General features: G+C 42.9%; 1 protein-coding gene across 4 annotated transcripts in view; it reads left to right on the top strand.

The window, feature by feature from the left end:
• DCAF5 (DDB1 and CUL4 associated factor 5) overlaps positions 1-26979 on the top strand; it is a 108587-nt gene that overhangs the window by 44296 nt on the left and 37312 nt on the right. For all 4 annotated transcript variants that reach the window (XM_079767506.1, XM_079767505.1, XM_079767504.1 and 1 more), the window contains exon 6: positions 14440-14653. In XM_079767506.1, the coding sequence (XP_079623632.1) occupies positions 14440-14653 (214 nt within the window). The remainder of the gene's footprint in view (positions 1-14439; positions 14654-26979) is intronic.

Below are 26979 nucleotides of genomic sequence, written 5' to 3'. Positions count from 1 at the left end.
TCTTAGCGACTGGTCGACTGCCCCCTGGTGGTCAGTGCACATCATAATGAGCGGTTGAGCAACCTTAGCATATCATTAGCATATCAAGCTTTGATTGGTTGAATGGATGACCATACACTTAGCATATTAGGCTTTTATTATATAGGATGAGAGAAGTGCAAATTAAAACCACAATGAATTATTACTATACACCCTGAATGGTTAAAATTAGAAACTGAAAGCACCAATTGTTGCCAAGGGAATAGAGCAACTGAAACTTTCATGCATTTTAGGTGAGTGTAAATCGGTACAATCACTTGGGGAAATATCCTATCTAATAAAGAGGGAATACGCAAATTGCCCATCACACTGTAATGGTCAAGATGGCTGCGCCCACAGCAGAGGCAGGGATTCTGTAACACAAGATGGCTGCACCCACAGCGGAGGCCGAGTTCCCGTAATGAGCCTTAATGAGCAATCAGCAGGGACCTGAGGCTGTGTGGCACTGGGCCAGGGCAGGGGACCTCAGGCTGTGCCTCCTGCCTGGTGGGGCTTAACGGGACTTCAGGCTGCACCCTCCGCCCTGGAGCTGGGCCAGGCGACCTGAGGCCATGCCCCACACCCAGCGGGGCTTGATGGGGGTGGGGTCGGCCGGGGCTGGGTCTCGCACGATTTCGAGGCGCATGTGGGTGGGTGGGGACTTGACTCTGGTTCCTGTGGTGCACCCCAGACTCTGATAGGAGGAAGATTTTCATATACATTTTACTAATTTTCTCTCATCTCTGACACTTCTATTACAGAGAAAGGGCAAATAGCAATATTAAAATATTTCCTCTAATTAATTCCCTTTTAATGTGCACGAATTTCATGCACCGGGTCACTAGTTTGTCAATATTGACTAAGGCTACACATGACTCTATGCAATCTTAGTCTACTCTTAGGTATAGAACCCAAATGTTCATCAAAGAAGAAATGGATAGGTAAACTGCAGAAGAACCATACAACAGACTATGACACAGACATGAAAAAGAATGAATAGAAACATACATTAACATGGATGATTCTCATAGCCTAATGTTGAATGAAAGGTCAGATACAAAAGAGCATGTGATTCCATGTGTGTGCTGTTAAGGATAGACAGGTTATGGAACTCAGAATAGGGTTACCTCTGGGTAGAGTATTAGGAAGGCATAAGAGAAACTTCTCTGGTTCTATATCTGTGGTAGTTTCATGAGTGTATATTTATGTAAAAATTTATTAAGCTATATGCTTAGAATTAATGCACTTTATATTATATCTTAGCGTACATTTTTTAAAAAATATTTTTTATTGATTTTTTTATTGATTTCAGAGAGGAGAGGGAGAGAGAGATAGAAACATCAATGATGAGAGAGAATCATTGATTGGGGGCCTCCTGCAAGCCCTCCACCAGGGATCAAGCCCACAACCCAGGCGTGTGCCCTTGACGGAATCGAACCTGGGACTCTTCAGTTCGCAGGCCGATGCTCTATCCCTTGAGCCAAACCAGCTAGGGCTTAGCGTACATTTTTTAGAAGCATCCAAGGTCACTAGTATATTCAAGTGGGTATTTATCTTCTTCCATACAATTCCAGTTATAGCAAAATCACCTGCTCTTTAGGGAGCAACTTGAAGGGGCAGAAGAGGGAGAGAAGAGCGAAGTCAGGAGGACCCAGCAATTTAGACAGTATCATAGAAACCTGCAGGAGAAATGCTGGGGGTCATTGGTGTGTAGTTGTCAGAATGGTTAGCTCTAATCAGGAATATGTCTTCTGGTTTAGCCATTCCTTTCTACTAGTATATCTCTTTTTCCACTCATTCCTTTTTACTGTCTATGTGTACATACACAATACTCAGGCAAGTGTTTCACTCACTGAAACCTGTAATAAAATTTTTTTTTCTTCCTAAAAGTGTATTCCTTTCTTAACTATTTTTTTTTTAATGTTACCATCACTCTTATAATCAATCAACCTGGCTGAAATCCCGGAGTCCCATTTGACTCTTCTGTCCCTTCATCTTTCTCCCATAACCAGCCTTGCTTTGTGTCAGTGCCTGGCCACTATTTTCAGTTCTTAAAGTCCCTGTCCCATTTTAGGCCCATATCACTCTTTCCATAAGGTAATTACTGCCCTGGCTTCTTAACTTGCCTCTTTCTTCTGGAATATAGCACAGATCTTTAAACATCACTTTTGCCATTACCCTACTCAGGAGCTTTAGTGGCTTCTCGTTATTTTTGTTCATGGCCATGTCTCCAGAACCTATTATGTGGGATGCTCAAAGAAAATGTTCCTTTGGAATGACTGCATCATGTCCTACTTTACAGGATAAAATAAAACTCCTTAAACAAGCAGTCTGCCCCTTCTCTTGTGCCAGTGTCCCTTCCCCCTTATTCCTCCTCCACATACAAACACACAGAAGAATTTCTCCTTTTTTCTTTGCCTATTCATGCCCTAGTTACCCATCAAGGCACCAGGGAAAACATCTTTGCTCAGACCTCCCTGCTCATAAAGCTTCCTTTGCCCACTGGATCCTTAGCACCTAGCACAATTTGGCACAGAGTATGTGTTGAATGAATGAAGCTTTCCTTTACTTCTACAGCAGGGGTGGGGAACCTTTTTTCTGACAAGGGCCATTTGGATATTTATAACATCATTTTTGGACTATGCAAAATGATCAACTTAAAAGTTAGTCTACTATATTTGATCAAACATTTAATTAACTCACCCCTAATGCCTTGGCAGGGCCAGATCAAATAATTTTGTGGGCCAGATGTTCCCCACCCCTGTTCTGCAGGAAGGGATTGCCCTATTTACAGCCTCTGTAAAGCACTTATGATCTATGGCATTCGTGTTGCATGTCTCAGTCACTGCTTTTGCCATCATTGGTTATCTTGAATATGATTATGTGTTATATCCAGCTAGACCAGATTATGTTCTTGATTTCCTTCCCAGTGCCCAATAATTGCTTCTTAGAAAGGAGGCACTTGTCCTAATCTATACTATTACTTGTAATGTTTTTCTGTGGATTTTTAAGGACAGGATCATGTTTTATTCATCTTCAATCTCTAGTGCCTAGCATAGTGCTTAGAATGTTATGGATACTCAATAAATATTGAAATGAATACACAGTGTTTTACTCATCCCAAAATAGTCTACATTTTCACAACTATCCTATCTAATAAAAGAGTAATATGCAAATTAACCACCATTCCGCTACAACCTCCAGTCACACCCACCAGCCAATCAGGAGCAATTATGCAAATTAACCCCAACCAAGATGGCTGCGGCCACGGAGAGCAGAAGGGAGGCTTGGGTTTCCCTGGCGACGGAGGAAGCCAAGCTTTCTGCACACCCTGGCCTGCCCAGGCCTCCACTTAAGGCTACAAAGTTTCAATTATAGAAGATAAATAAATCCCAACAGAAATGGCTGCCATCACGGAGCAAGCAGGAGGCTTGGCTTCACTCCAGGCTACAAAGTTTCAATTGTAGAAGATACATAAAATCCCAGATACCAGGGCCTCCACTTGGGTCGCGGGGGGGGTGGGGGTGGGGGGGAGGGGGGTGCGTGGCCGGCCTGCAAACCACCATAGGCCCCTGGCCCAGGTCGCCCCACGCCCCAAGGGAACCCCCTCCCTGATCTGGGACACCCTTCAGGGCAAACCAGCCAGACGCCACCCATGCACCAGGCCTCTATCCTCCTATTAAATAAAAGAGTAATATGCAGATTGACCATCAATCCAACATACAATATGGCTTCCCCCATGTGGTCAAAGATCCTGCCCCCATGTGGACATAAGATGGCCACCACAAGATGGCCAACAGGGGAGGGCAGTTGGGAGGGACCAGGCCTGCAAGGAAGGGCAGTTGTGGGTAATCAAGCCTGCAGGGGAGGGCAGTTAGGGGTAACCAGGCCAGCAGAGGAGGGAAGTTGGGGGCGACTGGGCCTACAGGGAAGGGCAGTTGGGGGTACCCAGGCCTGCAGGGGAGAGCAGTTGGGGGGGACCAGGCCTGCAGGGGAGGGCAGTTAGGGGTGACCAGGCCTACAGGGGAGGGCAGTTAGGGGCAAACAGGCTAGCAGGGGAGCAGTTAGGCATTAATCAGGCTGGCAGGGGAGTGGTTAGGGGGTGATCAGGTTGGCAGGCAGAAGCGGTTAGGGGCAATCAGGAAGGCAGGCAGGCGAGCAGTTGGGAGCCAGCAGTCCTGGATTGTGAGAGGGATGTCCGAATGCCCAACCCCAATCAAGGGGTCCCAGATAGGAGAGGGTGCAGGCTGGGCTGAGGGACAACTCTCCCCGTGCACAAATTTTGTGCACCGGGCCTCTAGTCTTTCTATAATGTTTCTGGACCTAAATTCTTAGTGTAATTGCATGGATCAAAAATGCCTCTAAGGAATAAACCATTAGAGGAGGTTGTAAGAGTTCTTTGGGCTTTGAAAGCCTGTCAATTAGAACTGTGTGGGGGAACCAGAGATTCTGGTAAAGTTGCTTTCTAACTTCTAGGCCACAAGGTGGAGCTCTACAATTAACTTTGTCCACTGAAATGCGCAGGGCTTCTGGTATCCTAACCCAGTGATTTTCACGCTTTTTAAAAACTGGTTGTATTTTTAGAAGATTTTTAAATATTTTTATTGATTTCAGAGAGGAATGGAGAGGGAGAGAGAGATGGAAACATTAATGATAAGAGAGAATCATTCATCTGCTGCCTCCTGCACGCCCCCCACAGGGGATTGAGCCTGCAACCTCGGCATGTGCCCTGACCAGGAATCGAACCATAACCTGGTTCATAGGTTGACGCTCAGCTACTGAACCACAACGGCGAGATGATTCTGACACTTTAGAGGGCATCAGAATCACCTGGGGAACTTGTTAAAGAGCTCTTTCCTAGATCACAGACCCAGAGATGGAATGTTGATCTGGGATGGTGGGACCTGTGAATTTGCCACTTTTTAACAGATACTTAGGTGATTTAGTAACTTTGCTTATGCTGCAAGATGGACACTGGTTATTCAGAAGCCCTTGTTGAATTTGCTACTATGTTTATTCAGACCCAGGGTCTTTGACTTTTGACTTTTTTTGTTAATCCTCACCTAAGGATATTTTTCCATTGATTTTTAGAGAGTAAAAGGGAGAGGGAGAGACAAAGAGAAAGAATTTCAATGTAGAGAGAGACATGGATTAGTTGCCTACCCTTAACGTGTCTTGACCAGGGCTGGAGATCAAGCCTACAATAGAGGTACGTGCCCTTACTGGAATCAAACCCGTGACCCTTCAGGGCTGATGTTCTATTCCCTGAGCCCACTAGCCATGGTAACTTCCTAAAATTTGATTACTAATTTTCCTTTTGAACTTTTATTCTGAAAATTGCATACATGATATAATTAATAATCCTGTTTACCACACTCTTCCTTTTTATTGACTGCTAATTAGCAGGCAGATGAATTTAATTCACTTGAAGTATGTATAGCAGTGTTACATGAAGAGATCTGGGTGGTCGTTGGCAAATCATTTTGCTTTCTGGGCCATAGTTCTTTGCCTGTGAAAGAGGACATTGATTCAGTGATCTTCCTGCTATTTTTCTGATTTTATGCTGCTCTGTTGCTTGCCTCTCAAGATTAGGTTTTGTGGGCAGACATATGAACCTTGGTGAAACCTGGGTCATTTTGCTTTGTTTTTGTTTTCTTAATGTTCTAAGTCAATGTTTTTCAAACTACTGCCTATGATTCATTAGATCATGCATTTAACAGCTATTTACCGAATGCCTGTTATGTGTCTGGCACTGTTAAATCACTTGGAATGCACATGGAAAAGTTATAAAAGCTAATAGTTCAGTGGGAAAAGACAAAGAAGAAACAAAATAAAATACATACAATATGGTGATTCATGTAGTAGAGAAAAGTAAAGCAGGCCAGGGAGACCAGGTGTATTGGGGAAGTTGCATTTTTGCATAGGGTATCAGAAATTCAGAGGTAAGTAAATGATCTATGCTCATATCTGGGGAAGAACGTCCTGGGCTGCAGGATCTGCAAGTGCAAAGGTCCTGAAGCAGAAGCATACCTGATGTGTTCTAGGAACAGTAGGGAGGCATCGTGTGAAGTAGAACAAGGTAACTCTGGAAGGTGGCGTCAGAGACATAATGGATGAGAATAGGGAGGGATTGTCTAAGGCCTTGTTGGCATTGTAAGGAATTTGATTTTTACTGTGGTTGAAATGGGGGAGCCACTGGAGGATATTCAGCAAAGTAATGATGTGATCTGACTATATGGTTCAGTATCCCTCTGGCTGTTTTGTTCAGGATAAACTGAAGCATGGGTCCAAGAATGGAAGCAAAGAGACAAAAAATAGGAAGCTCCTTCAGTGATCTAGTGGGTCATGAAATCAATTTAGGTGTCACAAGTGTTTGTTAAATAGAAAATCCTATCTAATAAAGAGGGAATATGCTAATTGACCATCACTCCATCACAAAGATGGCTGCACCCACAGCTGAGGCCAAGTTCCCATAAGGAGCCTTAACAAGCAATCAGCAGGGACCTGAAGCTATGCCCTCCCCCACACCTGTGGGGCTTGACAGGGGACCTCAAGGTGCGCTTCCCGTCTTGGTGCTGGGCTAGGGGTCCTCAGGCTTGCTCCCCCCGCCGCCCCAGCGCCAGGCTGGGGGACCTCAGGCCGCGCCCCCCACCCGGCACCAGGCCGGGGGACCTCAGACTGCACCCCTCGCCCAGTGGGGCTTGACAGGGGACCTCAGGCCACGCCCTCTGCCCCAGCACCGGGCCAGGGGACCTGAGGCTGCACCCCCCTGTCTTGCTGGGCTTGACAGGGGACCTCAGGCCATGTCCCCCACCCAGTGGGGCTCGATGGGGGACCTCAAGGTGCACCCCGGTGCTGGGTTGGGGGAACTCAGGCTGTGCCCCCGCCCAGCAGGGCTTGACGGGGGACCTGAGGCTCCACCCCCCTGCCGGTGGGGCTTGATGGGGGACCTGAGGTTGCGCCCCCCTCCCAGTGCTGGGCCGGGGGACCTGAGGCTGCACCCCCCCCACCTGGCGGGGCTTGACAGAGGACCTCAAGGCATGCCCCCACCCCAGTCTGGGCTGGGGGACCTCAGGCTACGCCCCCTGCCCGGCAGGGCTTGACAAGGGTGGGACTGGCCAGGTCTGGATCTAGCCTGATGCAGGGGGTGGGCGGGGGTCGGCCGGGTCTGGGTCTCATGCAATTTTGAGGTACATGTGGGTGGGCAGGGACTTGACTCTGGGTCCCGTGGTGAGCCCCAGACTCTGACAGGAGGAAGGTTTTCATATACATTTTATTAATTTTCTTTAATCTCTAACACTTCTATTATAGAGAAAGAGCAAATAGCAATATTAAATTATTTCCTCTAATTAATCCCCTTTTATGTGCATGAATTTCGTGCACCGGGTCACTAGTATAGAATAAAAAGTCAATGCATTGCATATAGTAGGTGGTAAGTATTGTTCAATGAATTTGTGCTAAATAAGTGTGGGTATACTGGGATGCAGTATAAAATGTACTTATTACAAAGGATTACTATCTAAAAAGTTTGAAAGCTGTTATTTTAAGACATTTCTATTACTGCCAACTGGAGGTGACTTTGGTTTTTGGACACATTCTCAATGAGTGACTCCTGTATGAAACGGGCTGTCTTCCTGTAATCACGTCTCACCAGTCAGCAGTCTGGCCTTCTCTCCCTTTTCCTTTATGTTCCCCTCCTCTCTTGTTTTTGTGTAAGAGATCTTAGTAAAATGTACCAAATCCGATTTTGTTTTCAGACCCTCATCTGCTTAGGATTTTTCCCAGAGTTTGCTTCTTTCTTCTTTAACATTTCTCTAGTTTCGTGGCCTTGTAACCTACCTAATAGCACACTCGCCCCAGTTTCTTTTCCTGCCATCAGGGACTGCCTATTTACCTGCGTATATACCCACTCACTTCTGCACTGTTAACTGTTGCTGTAGCAACTGGCATCATCTCACTCTCCCCCCCCCCCCCTTCCTCTTGCTTTTCTCTTCCTCTTGCTTTTCTCTTCCTCTTGCTTTTCTCTTCCTCTTGCTTTTCTCTTCCTCCTGCCAAGCACTGTTCATTAAACTCTCCCTCCCTAGTTTTATACACTGTGAGGTCAGGGCTGATAACATCTTTCAGAAGGTAGAACCAGGAATAATTTTAAGATGATTTTACTGGCTGCTTACAAAATTGCTCTATTTTCTGTAGCTTGGAAAAGGGGGTGTTTTGAATAAGCCAGGCCATCTGATTAACTATTGTTGAGTCCCTAATTCTGTGGAAAATTCATGAGTGTTCTAGAACAATCTGTTATGGCACTGCCTTTTCATTCATTTTGAAATTTTGGGTAGTTCTGCGTGGCTTTTGGTATCTTTGAGACAAATGCAAAAACTTGGACTCTAGTTCTTCAACTCTGGGCATGTCCCTGTTCTGGAAGATGGTGATTAGAAGCATGCCAATGCCTGTTGTCCATGTTTGCTTTGTGGAGGGACTGGATATGCCATTTGGTTATCTAAGATCTCTTCCTCAGCAATTTAGTCAAGGTCTCTGCTGACCTCAGTCAGACTTAAATTTCTGGATGTTCAAAAAGGGAAAGAAATTTTACCATGTCCACGGAACTTACATATTTCAAGCCAGAGCGGCTTAGCAGTGAATCTTGTTCTGAGGAAAAGAAGTTTGTTCAGTCACAGATCACAATGTGTTTTTCAGGGTGGTTGCCCAACAGTTCTGCTTTCCTCTAGAAAGTGTCTCAGTCTTGGAACGGAGGACTGTCTTAGAAAAAAATGAAATGGTTAAGGGATTATTGGGACCCTGAACACACTTAAATGGAACTGGTATGGGCTGAGACTTCCTGAACTCATTCTTTTTACCTAACTCTAATGCCTCTAGGATTTCTCTTTCTATGGATTGTGTTATAGGGAAGTACAAAATAACCCATATTCCTTATAGGTCATCTTGCCCTAAAGCAGAAGCTGGAGGATTTTTTTCTCCTCCTGTAGACCTTGGTTTTACCTCTCTGGTTGTATGATACCAGCTCTGATGTCTGTGATGTGGAATAACAGTGCCTTGTCTCCAAGCATTTCACAGGTCTTATGAAACTTTCAGATAGAAATGAGGAGGAAATTCATGCCAGTGGGCTTTGGAAAATCTTATTGGCACCATCAGATGAGTTGCTTAATCATGGACTTTGTGGAGCCTGATCTGGGAACTTTTATGATTGCTTTATCTTGTGCTGCTGGACAGGATACTCCCATACTTTACCTGAAAACAACCTCAACTTGTTTCTCTTCTGTTTCAAGACCATAGCCTTGGCCAAGTACTCCTTTCAATGTTCTTTTTACTCCACTCAAGCAATAAAATAGTCCAATTGAATATTTGAGCGGGGTGTGCAAAGACTAGGAAACCACGCTAGTGAAGAATATCTTCCTGATGTTCGGGTTCTCTTGCTTTTCATGCTGGGTCTTTTGCATGCTGACCCTTGGATCACCTCCTACCCTATTTCTACTGCATTTTATGACAAACCCTTGGTTGAAGATAGATTGGGAATATTGCTTTTATTTTGTGTAGGTATATTTTGATTTAAACTCATTTTAACTTGTTGCTAGTCCTTTCAAAATACTCATCACCTTATTTGGGTGTGTAATGGTGGTCATTTCTTTGGAGGAGTGGAGTTAGTGGCATCTCTGTTATTAAGATCAGAATCCAGAAAGCAAGTCAGGATTGAGGCATTCTTGTTATATATAAGTATCCTCAGTTCTTCAAGAAGAAATGAGAAACTTCTTCCCCTTCAGAGAATGTGTTGAGGACAGCAAAAAAAAGCATTTCATGCATTGTTGGTGGAGTGGAACTCTAATCTTAAAAGGAATTGGAGATCTTTCTGTTAATAGACATGGGGCTGTAAAAAGTGCCATATAGTTTGGTTGGCTTTTCATCTTCTTTCTCTCCACCTGGCTTCCCTACCTTCTCAGCCCCCCTCCTCATTCCCACTCCCCAAAATTCCAAATGGAACCATGTTTCTCAAAGTGTGGTTTCAAAATTGCATGTATCACAATTAATTTGGATTGTTTGTTAAAATCAGATTCCTGAGCTCACTTCCCAGATTGAATTAGAATAGTAATTTTCAACCAATGTGCCACAAGAATTTTTAAAAACATGCAATACCTGACTCTTATTTAGGGGTACTAACCTCTTTTCCCTTAGCTTGTCAAAGCTAACACAACAATAGTCATCCTATGTGACTGCCCTGTCTTGAACTATAAATATATAGATCATATTAATAGAGTTGCATCTTATTGGTTAATTCTTGGTACCAGAAACTGTTATATACAAGTATAGGTAACTGATTTTTTAAAATTCACTTTGGAGCAAAAAGGGTAGGTCATTACTATTATTAATTTTTTTGTAAATCAATCAAAATTATACCTTTTTTTTTGTCAGATAGGCAAAAAACGTATTTTTTGGTGTGCCACAGAATTTTAGTAATTAGCTTATGTGTGCCAATAGATGAACAAGGTTGAAAAACACTGAATTAGACTATCTGGGGGTGGATCCTGAGAATCTACATTTTTAAAAAGTAATTAATTAATTTAAAAATCTTTATTGTTGAAAGTATTATATATGTCCCCCTTCCCCCCATTGACCTCTTCTAGCCTGCCCCCCACCCCCACCCCAGGCCTTCACCACCGTATTGTCTGTGTCTATGGGTTATGCATATAAGTATCCAAGTTCTTTGGTTGATCTCTTCCCACTCACCCATCCTCTCCCACCTTCCCTCTGAGGTTCGACAGTCTGTTCCATGCTTCTATGTCTCTGGATCTATTTTGTTCATCAGTTTATTTTGTTCATTAGATTCCACATATGAGTGAGATCATGTGATACTTATCTTTCTCTGACTGGCTTATTTTGCTTAGTATAATACTCTCCATGTCCATTTATGCTGTTGCAAATGGTAAGAGTTCTTTCTTTTTTATAGCTGCATAGTATTCCATTGTGTAAATGTACCACAGCTTTTTTATCCACTCATCTGCTGATGGGCACTTGGGATGTTTCCAAATCTTAGCTAGAATCTACATTTTTAAAACATCCAGTTGATTTCTCATGCACATTACACTTAGAACTGAAAACAGTAGGATCTTTGACATTATATTGTGACTATGAGGGCAAACTGCTTCTAAGTCTTTTCTTTCTAATGAACTAGATTGCGCTTACCATTCTCATCAGGAGCAGCCAGCTGCAGAACCCCTACTAGAAATTCCCATTAATGTAGCTCGCTTTCTGGATTTCTGGTGTCATTTCATCCCTGTGGAAGGAATTAAATTTTGCACCCAAACGTGAAGTATTCAGTGTTGTAGCTGCTGCTCTTTTTTAAAAAAATGTATGTATATATATTTTTATTTATTTTGGTGAGGAAGGGAAAGGGAGAGAGAGATAGAAACATCAATGATGAGAGAGAATCACTGATCAGCCGCCACCTTCAGCCCCCCACTGGGGGTCAAGCCCGCAACCTGGACATGTGCCCTAATCTGGAATCGAACCCTGACCTCCTGGTTCATAGGTTGACACTCAACTGCTGAGCCACACTGGCCAGCCTTTAATAGCTGCTGCTCTTTAGATAGCACCCCTAAACACTCTGGGAGCAAGATTCCTATGTACCTACCCTATCAGTGTGAGAAATAGGAGTTCCCTGCTCAGTAGCATAGGCAAGAAAATAGCGATTCTCCCTAAGACCCTAGTGGAGTGGCCAGATTGCAACCATTGGTCTGGGAGCCTGGCTGGGGATGGGATGGGCCCAGATTCCTGTCCTGGGCAGATTCCTACAGACCTGACTGGAAGCTGCAGAGGAAGTTCCTGTTAACAGATAGAAAGGGCGTTTGCCAGAGGCCCAGCTTTCCTGTCAGGGGTGTCTGAGCTGATACAAACCCTTGCTGCTTGGGCTGGTGGGGCTAGCCAAGTTTCTTTTTGTTGAGTCTTGTTTCCACCCCCAACTCCTCTTCAGTCTTACAGATGCTGGTTTATTTGCACACTCCATGCTGATCTTGGGTTGAAAGCCTCTCATTGTTTTTGAACTCAGTGTTTAGATAACACCACATGCCTGTAGGAGCTAGGGCACCCTGTAAAGGAAATGCCTGGGCTCTAACAGCCCCGTCATTATTCTCTGTGTGTGAGTGACTGTGGCCTGTGTTTAGGACCATCATAAGAACATTTTTCTGCAGAGGTTATTAGTTGGGGCCTGCAGGGATACCAGGCTTCTTCTTGATGTTTCAGTTCTAGGGACTGTTCTAAATCTCCTCTTTTTCCTGTCATTCCAATCATAAAAATTAGAGTCTGTTTGCCCAAGACTTGTTTCTACAAATAGTTGGAGTACCAGAGTATTCTTGCCTCTGGTGAGAAGTCTGTTTGGGGACACGGGACTGACTGGCTAGTTGTGGTGTAGACTGTGTTTTTATGACCAGGCAAGGTTGGCAGCTGCCTTTGCACTGATTTCAGAGGCTCTTTTCCCCATGGGATATCTCTTTCTTATTCCCTTAATTCCCCCATCAACTTTCTTACCAAAAAGAAAGGAAAAGAAAATATGTTCTCTTCTTTCAATATTAAATCTCTTATGGTAGTATTTTTTATACTTTTCATAGGAAATATTTTTAAGCCCCAATTAATTGCTTTTTAAATGACTGACAAATAGTGTCTCCAGTTCTTAGTATGAAGTCCCAAAAGCAGAATCCAGTTATAGAGGTGGTAAAGGGAAACAAGTCATCTTGTTCTTCTAGTTGTTGTAACTGCTTGCTCTGCATTTAATTAAAAATTTTTCTTTAATATTTACTCAGGAGTCATGCCATATGGAATATAAAAGTTTTCTGTGAACAGATTAAAAATGGAAAAATAAAGACAAGTAATAAAGTGATTTTTGAAAAATATTCAGAATTAACTATAGCCCTGGCCAATTGCTCGGTGGTTAGAGCATTGGCCCACGGACCGAAGGGTCTCGGGTTTGACCCAGTCAAGGGCATGTACCTTGGTTGCATGTTCAATCCCCAGCCCGGTTGGCAGGAGGCAACCAATTGATGTGTCTCTCTCACGTTGATGTTTCTCTCTCTCTCTCTCTCTCTCTCTCTCTCTCTCTCTCTCTCTCTCTCTCTCTCTCTCTCTTCTCTCTCTCTCTCTCTCTCTCTCTCTCTCTCTCTCTCTCTCTCTCTCTCTCTTCCCCCCTCATCCTCCCTCCCTTCCAAAAAATCAATGGGAAAAATATCCTCAGGTGAGGATTAAAAAAAAAAATTTGTTTTTAAGGAATTAACTATAAAGTGCCTAGCTGGTGTGGGTCAATGGTTGAGCGTCGAGCTATGAACCACGAGGTCATGGTTCAATTCCCATTCAGGGCACATGCCAGGGTTGTGGGCTCAATCCCCAGTGGGCGTGTGCAGGAGGCAGCCAATCAGTGATTTTCTCTCATCATTGATGTTTCTATTCCTCTCTCCCTCTCCCTTCCTCTCTGAAGTCAATAAAAATTTTAAAAAATAATCTATACTAATAAAAGGGTAATATGCTAATTAGACTGGGAGACCTTCCGGGAGACCTTCCAGACAAAGCCATGGTGGCAGGGCCGAGGCAGAGGCAGAGGCTGTTGGGGGCGATCAGGCCAGGAGGGTAGGGCAGTTGGGGGTGATCAGGCCGACAGTAGGGGCAGTATGGGGCAGTGGGGGCGAGCAGGCCGGCAGGAGGTCCAGTTGAGGGTGAGCAGGCTGGCGGGCAGTTGGAGCAGTTGGGGGTGATCAGGCAGGCAGGCAGGTGAGCAGTTAGGAGCCAGTGGTCCCGGGTTGCAAGAGGGATGTCCGACTGCTGGTTGTCGGACATCCCCCGAGGGGTCCCAGATTGGAGAGGGTGCAGGCCGGGCTGAGGGACACCCCCGTCCCCGCCCCCTGTGCATGAATTTCATGCACCGGGCCACTAGTAAAATAGAATTAACTATAAAGTATCTGTTATTCTTTCTAATGGTTCTTATGTCTCTAATACTTATGGTAAATATATCCTTTAAATACCATCTATGATTAGCCAATTAGCATGGACACGACTCATCTCCCAGCATCTTGACGGAGTATGTGTTTGATTCTATAGTTAGCTCAGGTAAATGAAATGGCAAATCATTTTAATTTGTCTCTTTTTTCAAGATGCTTGCGTTATCCTTGTAAGTAAATTTAGTGGTAATTCACCTTTTGGAGGTTTAAAAGGGGAACTAGTAGAGTAAATAACTTGCTTTAGTGTAATCAAGGAGCCTCTCCTATCCTTGTTATTACCTTCAAGCTTACTGCAGAGAAATACCTTTCTTCTGAAATTCAGATTACAGGCTTGACAGGAACCTGGGCACATTTTGGGAAATAAATGCAGTGTGTTTTGCAGACTCTTGTCCAGCCTGTCTTACGCCCTATCCCTGTGCTTTGTGCCTTCTAGTTCTCTCCTACGCTATGGTGGCAACCTGTCCCTTCAAAGTGCCATGAGTGTGCGATTCAATAGCAACGGGACTCAGCTCCTGGCCCTGAGGCGTCGCCTGCCCCCTGTGCTCTATGACATCCACTCCCGCCTGCCTGTGTTCCAGTTTGACAATCAGGGTTACTTCAACTCTTGTACCATGAAAAGCTGCTGTTTTGCAGGAGATCGTGATCAGGTAAGTGCTTTCTGCATCCCACCCCCTCCACGGCCCCCCCCCTTTATTTTTAATTTAATTAATCCTTACCAGAGGATATTTTCCCACTATTTTTTAGAGAGAGTGGAAGGGAGAGAGACACAGAGAGAGAAGCATCGATGTGAGACACATCGATCGGCTGTCTCCCGCACATATCCCAGCAGTATCGAGCCTGCAACCGGACACATGCCCCCCAAACGGAATTGAACCCAGAACCCTTTTATCTGAGCCAAACCAGCTTGGGCCCCACACTCTTGCTTTCCTTTCGATTGCTGTTCCTGTACTGGTCTTTATTTCTCTTTAGCATAATGTCAAATAGAAACAATTGAGGGAAACAGTAAGTGTCTGGGGATGTTCTGGTTTACTAGTGAGTTTCTTTATCAGGTCTGCCATTGAGTAATGTGAGGCACACACCATAAACCAAGGCTGGCTACAGTATGGTTCTGAGCAATCTAGCTCTGCCAAATTTGTGAACAGATTTTAAGATTCTAAGAATGTATCATTTCAAAAGAAAGGAGACAGTCCATGGAAAATTAGCTTGCCAAAAGAAGAGATGTATCAATAAACTATGATGAATGAAACACTCTTAAGTACCATCCAAGAGACATATATCCTGAATGGCCCCTTGGGATGGCATCTTTTTCTTGGATAAAATGGGCTGAGCAACTTATTTGAGAGGAAGCCAGATGCTGACTCTTTTTCTTTTTATTGCCAGCATCACAACTGAGAAGGAGAACCCAAGCTGTGAGTCTCCAGCCTTTTCACAGTATCAAGACACTGATACTGACTTAGAGCTGGCAGTTCAAAAACATACTTGCATTCTTGACTGTCTGTCTTGGCCATAGAAGTTCTGAAGTGGATGTCAGTGAATGGACCTATTGGACTGGTCTGAGTAATCAAGATGAAAAAAGACAAATTTAAAGAAAGATTGGTCAGATAAACAAATGGACTTTTTTTTCTTCTCAAACAACAAATCTTACTACTACTTCACATTTAGATTGGAAACAGAGAAACCTCATTCTCCTGCTAATGTTTAGTGTTCTCTTTGGATCAAATTTTGACATGTAATTTGCATACTGTACTCCATCTCTTTAAAGTTATTTGTGGACCTCGGGCATAAAAGAAACAGTTCTTTGAGAACCTGTGAAGTTCCTGCTTTTTGAAGGCAGGTAGCTAGGACTTTTCTTCTTAGATTGAGGTTGCTAGAGAATCCCCAATGTCATAGTTTAAGGATTAGTATATGTAGTAGGAGCATAATATATGCTTGTTGAATTGGGTTGAATGTTAAAGAAATTGCAAATACCTCTTAAGTTATCCAGGCTAGGGATTTCCTCTTTTGTAAATATCCAAATTCAGAATTTATATTCAAGTCCGAGTCCTGGGGCCTATTTAGCTGTGATCCACACTTGAAACCACTAGGTGGCCTCAGTTATATAAGCATTGTCTCCTTGGAGAGGCCACAATGCTAATGACTGTTTTTATTGGCAGTTTGTTTCTTGGGTGGGAAGAAACTAACTGCCAATAAACAGTTTAGAAATGAACAGTCTCAGAATAGAACAGACCATTGTAATTGTCTGCTCTGCAGATTGATTGATCTAGTTTCATTTAGCTGTGGAAGTAATAACCAAGCACCTCCTTCTCTCTTCCTGTCTTCCTTCTTTCCTTTCTCCCTTGCTTTTATTGATTATCCATCTTCTGTCAATCTCTTATGTATGTATGAGATCCTGTTTCATTTAACAACGAAGAGTAGGCACTATATGTGATGGTTTATAGGCTTTTTGCCAGAAACACAGGGGCAGAGGGAAAGGTGAAAGAGAATGGATATTGTGTTTCCTTTCAATTTCTATATTAGTAGTGAGGCATGGAGTCCTTAAAAGACTCAAAATAAAGGCTTCTAATCAATATGTAGAACACCATGGTTTCTTAACCTTGGCATTATCAACATTTTGGTCAGTTAATTCTTTGTTGTGCAGGGTTATCCTGTGCCTCATACGATAGTAGCATCCTGTCCTCTTCAAACAAAAAAAAAAATGTTTCCAGACATTGCCAAATGTCTATTGGGAAAGGTAAAAGGAAGGGGCAGATTGCCCCTGTTTGATAACCTGTGGCCTAAATTATAATTACCCGGTTTCCCCAGATACACTGCGACAGGTATTGCCACATGCAAAGCCACACAAGGTATTTTGTGATGGTCCTGGTTATGTACATTGACAGGATGTATTTGTTTTGCTTTTCAGATTATATACGATGATAAAAACATTGAATGGCTTTTGATTTTCCCTATTCAAATTTGACTGACTTGTTATTTGTGACTTTTGTCCTATGGAAAGATTTTATGGGTACTATATAGCCTCTCTGACAAACTAGATAGCTTTTTGATTAGGGTAAGTGGTTTTCTATGGGTAAAGGAGGATGAGAAGTCATTGAATCTAACTTTGGATCAGTTTTAAAGTCTTTAAAGTCTGTTCATAGTCACTGTATAGATTATCAAAAGTATATAACCTGCCCTAGCTGGTTTGGCTCAGTGGCTAGAGCGTCAGCCCACAGACTAAAGGGTCCCAGGTTCGATTCTGGTCAAGAACCTATAGTTCCGTTGCAGTCTCAATCCCCAGCCAGGGTCTGGGTATGTGTGGGAGACAACTAATCGATGTATCTCTCACACATCCATGTTTCTATCTCTCTGTCTCTCCCTCTCCCTTCCACTCTCTCTAAAAATCAATGGAAAAACATCCTCAGGTGAGGACTAACAAAATATATAACCTAGGGAATAAGAAATAGAGATTTATGTTTACCTATGTTGTCCACTCCTTAGGGACTAAGAAATGTAGCTATTCATCATTATCTTGTGTCCATTGCCTGTCACACTGCAAGGGCACAATAAATATATTTGTTGAGGTGAATCTTGAGTACAATGTGTGTGAAGATTTTAGCTTTCTGGGCCTATGGCTTTGCTAACTGTAAATCAGGATTGATCAGTACCATTTTCCTGCTCAACTTCTGAGGGCTTTAGGAAGATGAATTAAATAATGGATTTTTAGTGAAACTAATCTGAGTTTATATTTTTTAAGTGTGGCACAGAAGGCCAAACTTCCTGTCTTATTCCTGGAACAAGTCTCTCAAAAGTGATTTATAGGCTCTGACTTTGCACACTCCGGGCTGAAGCAGCAGCTGCCACAGTTACAGTGTGATCTGTAGGTCTAACATGTACAGTCCTTGACTAGTCTAGACAGGATCTTTTTTGCTGCTTTCACATTCCAAAGACTACCCTTTGCTTACAGTGGTCTTTACACTTGATCTGTTCTTGTATAATGTAAGAACGTGCACAGCCTGAGGCTCTGTGCTCTGGAACTCTTTATGTAGTCATAGGCTGGGTAACTATCCCAGAGAGAAATCTGAAAATTTCCATAATAGGAATGAACATGGCAAGAAAGGCACTAAGTGACCTATCTATCTGAAACAGTCTTTTGGCTTTCAATTACAGTGAGACTAGTCAGTTCACACAAATAGACCCAGATATACTGCCAGAGAGCATGCACTTCATTTTAGACTGTCCTAGGTTCACAAAATATTCGTTAGTATTAAAATGAAAGGAACATTTCAACAAATTGGACTCAGGAAATAAAGTGTGAAATAAGCTGAGTCAACTCTGTGTCTCCCCTTGCTCATTACACCATTGTATATGAATTCTATTATACAACTGTTAGAGATCGTTTTGTATAAATCTTCCTTTTCCAGATGAGAAAACTGCAGCTCAGAGAGGTGGTACGGCTTACACAAGTTAAGACATAAGTTTGTAGCTGAGCCAGGACTAGAACCCAGACTTTTGAGCTTTCATTAGATACCCCTTTGCACTATACAGTCACACTTAATGCCAGCTATAGCAAGGCAAGTGACAAAAATGAGTGAATTGGTCTAGATGTACCATAGGGAGCGGTGGGGACTGTGGCCAACAGGAGAGACCACCCCATCTAAATCTAAAAGACTCCCATTTGAATCTTTGACTCAAGCTTTAGCCCATTGTTGCCATGAGGGCCTCTGGGTGTTTTTTGTTTGTTTTTTTAAGGAATGCCAGAAATAAAGATTTATATGTGAAATCTCCTCCTGATTTTTAAGAATTGCAACAAATTCATACTTTATTGTATGGATAAAACAAATCTGTGCACCATACTTATTTTTCTCAAGAGCCACCAGTTTGAAACTTCTGTGCTTGAGCAGAATGTTTTACTCTCATGTTTAGTTTCATGGTCTGTTACTAATTCATAGGTGAGTGGAGACATGTTCCTTTTTTCTGTCTCTTACTAAACCCTTCCCAACTACATGCTTCCTCCCACCCCATCTTTTAAAATAAGAAAGCAGATATTTACTGAGCATCTGCTCTGTTCCAGATGCTATGGTAGACACATTCACATGACTGCCAGACAGTAACCTGTTTGAGATTTTCATTTAAAACCCTATATACAGGGTTGGGCAAAAGTAGGTTTATAGTTGTATGTGAAACACAGTTTATTCTTATATTATTTTCCATATGAACAACTGTAAACCTACTTTTGCCCTACTTGATGTAAATGTATTTCTCTCTTTTCTGCGTCCAGCGCGGCTAGAGAGCGGGTCCAGTTTCTGAGTAGAGGAGCTGGGGATTGAGAAATAAAAGAAAGAAAGAGACAAGACACAAAGATAGAAGGAAAAAGCTGGGAACCGGGTGGGACCGCAGCCCTCTTCTACTGGAGAGACAGTGACCCATAGCCGATACAGTGCGTTTATTTTATACCCCCACATATACAGGAAGTTTCACCAAAAGTCAAGACAAAGGAGATTATTTGCATTCTTGAGTAGGCCTGAGCATTCCTGGTGCTTGACTGGATTTACATATCAAAACCCACTACCTGGGCTGAAATGAAGGTCAAGCTGATAACACCCTTGACTTTTTGGCAAAGCGTGTTCCCAGGGCGTGGCTTTGCCTGTCGCCTTGGGTTCAGCTGACAATTTAAAGAAATGCCCATGTGCCTTCCCAGGCACTCTCTACACTACTGTATAATGTTTTCCTACTTTTGGCTGAAAATACATGGTTTATTTCTAGTATAATCTTTCAATTATTAAAGTTTAATAACTTCTATCAGATAAGGTGACATAAGTGACATGAGATTGGCTGGGCATCCACAGAAACAATTAGTACACACTCCCGCCCCTTCAAAGCCTGAATTTATCTTTTATCTTTCTTAGCCAGCCCACCTTCTAGTCTTGCAGTATAGTGAGGAATCTTGCAGTAAAACAGCATTCCTTTCTCTCGAGCCTGCCTGAACCCAAAGGTTCTCCTTGCTTTGTGTCATACTTGGATTTTGTGTGTGTTTGTCTTTCGTTTTCTCCCTGAAGCCTGACTGGGTATACATTCTGTCTCCCAAGCTTCACACTTTCCCCTGTATTAACTCAGTGAGCCAATCTCTTAACAGAGTTAAAAAAAGAAGGCCAGCACTAGCCGGTTTGGCTCAGTGGAAGAGTATTGGCCTGCGGACTGAAGGGTCCCGGATTCAATTCTGGTCAAGGGCACATGCCCGGGTTGCAGGGGGCGTGTAGGAAGCAGCCTATCAGTGATTCTCTTTCATCATTGATGTTTCTACTAGTATATCTCTCTCCTTCTCCCTTCTCTCTGAAATCAGTAAAAATATATTAAAAAGAAGGCCAATTTTCCACCTGCTAGCTCTTCTGGCACACACTCGTAGGACAGCACTTGGCTTTTGTTCCTTTTCTTTCACAATTTCTTAAATGGCTCTTGTCCTAGATTATGAGAATCCAGCAGAGCAGCTCAGGCTTCTGGAAAGTTAGTCTTTCAGGCCAACAGGTATATGTTGCCTGGAAATGGACAGTGTGGTAATTTTTAAATCTTCCCTTGCTTTAGTTTCAGCTAATGCCTGGCTTTGGTCTCATCTAATGTCTGTCCCTACATCTTGTTGAAAGAGGAATGGAAAAATATAATACAATTTTCTTGAAAGAGTTGAGCACAGAAGGGTCTGAGCACTTGAATTGCTTTACACAGGTCTTTCTTTTAAACTTGATGTCAAGCCTTCTGAAATCTTGATAATTTAATAATTTTATCTCATTCCCTGGAGAAAAGAGCTGACTTGTACCCTGTGAATCCAAAAAAATGGCCTTGAATACATGGCCTGGCCTCAGACATTACATCACCACTCAACTTTTCTGTGTTGACATTATATGGGTATAGCAGAGGTGCAGGAATTCACCAGTTAGTACGCTCCAGGCCAGTGAAGCACCTTATAAAGTTATAACTTTATTTTTGTATAATTCCATGAAGTCCTGATTACTCTCACTTGGGGGCCTGGCAGCCCACAGGTTCTTCCTCTGAAATAAAGGCACACTTTTTATAAGGGGGGGGGGGGGAGGGATTCAACTCGGGTTCCATCCTATGACTTGCTTTATGACTTTATGCTAATTTCTTCTTCACTTTGCCTTTCTTTTATATCATATGTTTTTAGCTCTTTAGCTTCTAAAGCAGTTTCTTTTATATAATCTTCCCAATGACATTTGGGTTTGGTTGGATAGGTTTTATCTTCAATATGAAACTGAGGCCTAGAGTAGTTTGAAATGGCAGATCTAATCGATAGTAGAAACAGGACTAGACTCAGTCTCTTGCCTGTGATTGTATCCTCTTCCTTATAAGCATGCTACCACCTGTGTTGTACAGATTAAGTGGTGATATCCTCTTCCATGGCTGATGAAGAAAAGCTGAATACAGAATGCTGTGGCAGAGGAATTTCTTGTATGTGTTATTTAGGTGAATATTTAAGGATACTTTATTTTATAGAAAGTAGCATGAAAATAACCTCTTTATTAAGTCAACCATTTATAACCTTTTGAATCCTGAGCCTCTCTCAAATTCTAAAAGCTATGAACATTCATTTCAGATTTATTAAAATAACTGAGCTGTATGGGTTCTAAGTAGGAAAAATTCTATTAATAATGAAATGCTTCATAAAGACAGACAATAATAGTCAAATAATCAGTAAGGGAAGAAATTTTGAAAATGTTCTAAATCTCCAACAGCTGCTTGTAACAAGGTAGCCTGCATTACTTAAAAATGAATCTTTATTCATTACATATAATATTAAGGAGTTTATGGAATTCCTGAAATAGGGATTTCGGGTATTAGCAATCCTGGATTAAGATTTTACCCATGGATTATATAATCTTTTAGTTCATTTGCTGATGCAGTTTTAGAATTTAGAAAGCTTAAAACGTTTTGGAGTGTATGCAGGCCTGCTTGATATGGTCTGGTTTATAATTATTCAGCTGAAAAGGAACACTAGGCACCTGATTTCTTCCTAGGAACAAACGGAATTCATAAGATCTGGTGATACAGCATGACAGTTCTCTAATTAATGGTTCCTGGCCAGAAGCCTGGGCTTTACTAAAAAATCCCTGGTAGATAATAATGACGGAACAGAGTATAACCTTTCCTACTCTACTTTTTCATCCTCCTTAGAGTGTTTACTTTCAGTAGCTCTTCCCTTTTTTGGGGTGTCTTAAAAAAAGGAAAGTAATATTCCTTCCTCTGAACGGTGAAATCTGTGCTTGAATGAAAAGTATAAATACTCATACGAAGACTGAAAGGAATGATGCCATCTCCCCACTTCCCAGGCCCCACATACAAAAACTGAGGCCCACAGAGGAGACATTGCTGAAGGCTTTTTGGTTGACGGCCCCTCATCTTGCCAAGGTTCCCAAAAGAGTTTTGCCAAATAAAGATTCATTTTTAAGTAATGCAGGCTACCTTGTTACAAGCAGCTGTTGGAGATTTAGAACATTTTCAAAATTTTTTCCCTTACTGATTATTTGACTATTATTGTCTGTTTTTATGGAGCATTTCATTATTAATAGAATTTTTCCTACTCAGAACCCATACAGCTCAGTTATTTTAATAAATCAAATAATTCCAGGAGCCTAATGGAACTGAAATGACAAATGATCCAAAGAAGCAAGAATCATGTGACTTCATATGCAAAAAATAGTGTTAATCTTATGGGTATACATATTTGTGTGCTTTTATTTGGAGCCAATGGGATTCTATTTTTTTCCAACCACAAATACAATAAATATATGGTTTTGGCCATTTCCAAAGAAAAATTTCCCTGATTGTTTTGGATGGTGTTTGTGGCAGGCACTGGGTATAAATGATATGATTAAAGTCATATTGCCAAACCTTTTTCTGGAAATAGTCTTGTAGAGAGCACATCACGAAATTGTTCAATCATATCTCTTCTCCCTCCTCCCCCTCAGCTGACAAAAGGTCAGGGAGAAATAAGAGCAGTGCTTGATTTAAATGTTAAATTGTAATTTCTTCGCTGTTACTGATCTGGGCTAGAGAGCCATCTGGTTTCTCCTAGTCAGTACTATTAATTAGAAAGGCATGCCATATACTGGAGAATAATTAATCAGTTACTATGGAAGGAGCCTTGGAGAGAACTGGGTAAGTTGATCAGTGCTCAGTGAATAGTAACTGATTGATATGTTTCCTTTTCCATCAACAGATGTTGGAGAACATCAAATGCTGTGCAAACACATACACGCATACTTATGCATACACATATACGTATACACATACACATATACATATACGTATACAGAGGCCCTGCCCCCCCACCCTGCTGGGTGGGGGGGCAGGGCCTCAGGTTGCCTGGCCTGGCGCCGGGGCAGGGGGTCGAAGTCTGAGGTTCTCTGGCCCAGCACCGGGGTATGGGGCGCAGCCTGAGGTCCCTTGTCAAGCCCCGCCGGGCAGAGGGTGTGCCCTGAGGTCCCCTATCAAGCCTGACGGGGGTCACAGCCTGAGGTCCCCTGTCAAGCCCCACCAGGTGGGGGGGCGCAGCCTCAGATCCCCTGCCCCAGCCCAGCACCAGCAGCTTCAAGTCCCTGCTGATTGCTCGTTAAGGCTCGTTACGGGAACTCAGCCTCCACTGTGGGCGCAGCTATCTTGTGTTACAGAATCCCTGCTCCACTGTGGGCGCAGCCATCTGACCATTATAGCGTGACGGTCAGTTTGCATATTCCCTCTTTATTAGATAGGATAGATGGCCTGTCCCTCCTGCCTTCTAAAACTTTCCCTCTTTTTTTAAAATCCTCATCCAAAGATATGTTTAGAGAGTGGAAGGGAAAGAGAGAAACATTGATGTGAGAAAGAAACATCTATTGGTTGCCTCCCATACACACTCTGACCTGAGATGGAACCTGCAACCTAGGTATGTGCCCTGATGGTGAATTGAACCTGCAGCCTTTTGGCATCCTGTACGACAGTCCAACCAACCGAGCCACCAGGCCAGGGCACTTTTTCCTCTTTTTAATGTGGATTTTGGGTGGGGGTCGGAAGGATTATATATATCCATGTTTCTAAACTCAATAAGGCCTTAGAATAAAATTGGTGGGTTGTTACCTGTATTCCAAATTTGTACTTTTTTTGGTTTGTTTAATCATTAAGGTTTAAATAAAGGTGTTAGGGAGGGAGAAATAGTTACTTTGTTTGAATTTGGCTAATACATACTTTTTCCCAGTAAGCTTCTATTTAGTAAGCAGTTTTGCTATGGCTACGTTTAGATCCTTTTTTGAACCTTCAAATTGTTAAAAATTTCTTGTGACTTCTACAAAAGTGGTCTATATATTTAGAGGCATGGGCTTCTCTGGGTATTCATCTAATAAAGGTCTTTCTTAAGAGCATATGTAATTCGGAACTGCTAAGAGCTGAAGAAAGGGGCAGGAGTTCCTGGAGAGTGCTGGACATTACAGCAGTCTACGGGAGAGGAGGGAGCATTACATGAGTCATTGTTTTCTATAATGATTAGTGGATTGACAGAGGACATGTGGGCAAGTGAGACAGTGACAGAGTGCTAATACGGCAAACTTTTCTTTTTATGGTGGTGGTTCCTTCTTGAAATTGATTGAGAGGAGCAGTTGTTTCTCTGCCTCTATGCTTGAACAAGTTAACACAGTAAAACTGTGATATAATGGACCAATTCGGGTGAGAGGGTATTAAAGCTAAAAGTCCATTGTAGGTTTTCCAAATGCGTATGTTACAAATTTGACAAATGAGTTAGTTTAGCCCTAGCTGGTTTGGCTCAGTGGATAGAGCGTTGGTTGGCCTGCAGACTGAGGGGTTCCAGGTTCGATTCTGGTCAAGGGAACGTGCCAGGTTTGCGGGCTCGGTCCCCAGTAGTGGGCATGCAGGAGGCAGCCGATCAATGATTCTGTCTCATCATTGATGTTTCTATCTGTCTCCCTCTCCCTTCCTTTCTGAAATCAATCCTATATAATAAAAGCCTAATATGCTATAAGTGTCTGGTCATCCAGTCTGCTGTTCAACCAATCAAAGCGTAATATAGTAATGATATGCTAAGGCCGCTCAACTGCTCGTTATGATGTGCACTGACCACCAAGGGGCAGACACTCCGACCAGTAGGTTAGCTTGCTGCTGGGGTCCTGCTGATTGGGTCTGAGCAAGATGGGCTGGGCACACCCTGGACCCTTCCCGCGGTCCCTCCTGGCTGGCCAACCTCTCGCATCCCTCCCCGGCCCTGATCATACACTGGTGGGGTCCCTTGGCCTGGCCTGTGCCCTCTCGCAATCCGGGACCCTTCAGGGGATGTCGAAGAGCCAGTTTTGGCCCTATCCCGCAGGCCAGGCTGAGGGACCCCACTGGTGCACAAATTCCTGCACTAGGCCTCTAGTAAAAATATTTTTTAAAAAGTTAGTTTACCTGTTTTTATTTATGTAGACATGTTTGTGTAATTAAAAGTTTTCTATATGTATTACTGTAATTTTAAATTTATACTGAATAGGTCTAGTAAATGCATGCATTCACCAGTCACTGCAGGGGTGTGGCTTAGCACATGTAGTTTGAATTTCTTTTGATAGTGATCAGTGTTGGCACTATTTGGTCTTTGTTTACTTGCTCCTAATAGCAAATGTTTAAATATTTGTGATCAAGACTTGCAATGCTGCCCTCGTCGGTTTTGCTCAGTAGTTAGAGCATCAGCCCATGGACTGAAGGGCATGTACCTGGGTTGTAGGCTTGATTCCTGGCCCAGGGTTGGGGTGCATGCAAAAGGCAACCAATCTATGTGTCTCTCTCACATCGATGTTTTCTCTCTCTCCTCTGCCTTCCTTCCACTCTCTCTAATCTAAAAAATCAATGGAAAAAATATCCTTGGGTGAGATTAACAACAACAACAACAAAAGATTTGCAATGCTGTTTGTCCTCTTGAGCACTAACCATTTGAAGGACCTCAGTTGGAGGCTTTAGAAGAGAGGAATCTTTCCAACTGTCTGATGATGTTAAATGTATCTCTGCACTCAGCCCACTTGAAATAATCTTTATTTCCACAAAGCTTTAAAAAGGAGGGAGGGAGGAAAGGAGGGAGGGAGGAAAGGAGGGAGGGAGGGAGGACAAAAGAGTTCTTTTGGTTACCTTTTGTTTTAAAATAGCCCAGAACTCTGTCCCCTCTCCTGGAATACTCTTCTCCCAGATATCCAATAACTTGCTCCCTCATTTCCTTCAGGGTTCTGCTCAAAATGCCATTTTATCAGAGAGACCTTCTGTGACCACCTATAGAAAACGGAAACTAACCACCCAGCACTCCCTATATGCCCTAACCTGCTGTTTAATTTTTCTCTATACTACTTACCACCACTGGATACATTACATATTCATGTTCTTTTTATTTATTTTTCCTCTACCCACTCCACTCACATTATCCTATATAATAAAAGGCTAATATGCAAATTGACTGAACAGCAGAATGACCTGTCACTATGATGCACATTGACCACCAAGGGGCAGATGTTCAACGCAGGAGCTGCCCCCTGGTGGTCAGTGCACTCCCAAAGGGGGAGGGCCGCTCAGCCAGAAGCTGGGCTCAAGGCTGGCGAGCTTAGCCGTGGTGGTGGGAGCCTCTCCCACCTCTGTGGAAGCGCTAAGGATGTCTGGCCAGCAGTTGGACATTCCCCGAGGGCTCCCAGACTGCGAGAGGGCACAGGCCAGGCTGAGGGACACCCCCTCCCCCCCCAGTGCACGAATTTCATGCATTCGTGCCTCTAGTATATGTATATAATTCTTTCCCTCTTCCCAACCAGTAAAATGTAGGTTAAGCTTCATGAGGGTAGGGGCAGGGTTGTTTTATTTTAAATCCTGTATTTCTTTTTCTGGAACAGTGTCCAACATATAGTTGACATTTAATAAATATTTGTTTAATGAATATAGGGCTGGACTCATTTTTATTTCAGTCTCACAGTCAGCACTGTCCTAGGCAGCC

The sequence above is a fragment of the Cnephaeus nilssonii genome, assembly GCF_951640355.1.
Source record: "Cnephaeus nilssonii genome assembly, chromosome: 4".
Lineage (NCBI taxonomy): Eukaryota > Metazoa > Chordata > Mammalia > Chiroptera > Vespertilionidae > Cnephaeus > Cnephaeus nilssonii.
Note: the sequence above shows the minus strand (reverse complement) of the source record. Positions and strands in the feature narration are given on the sequence as shown.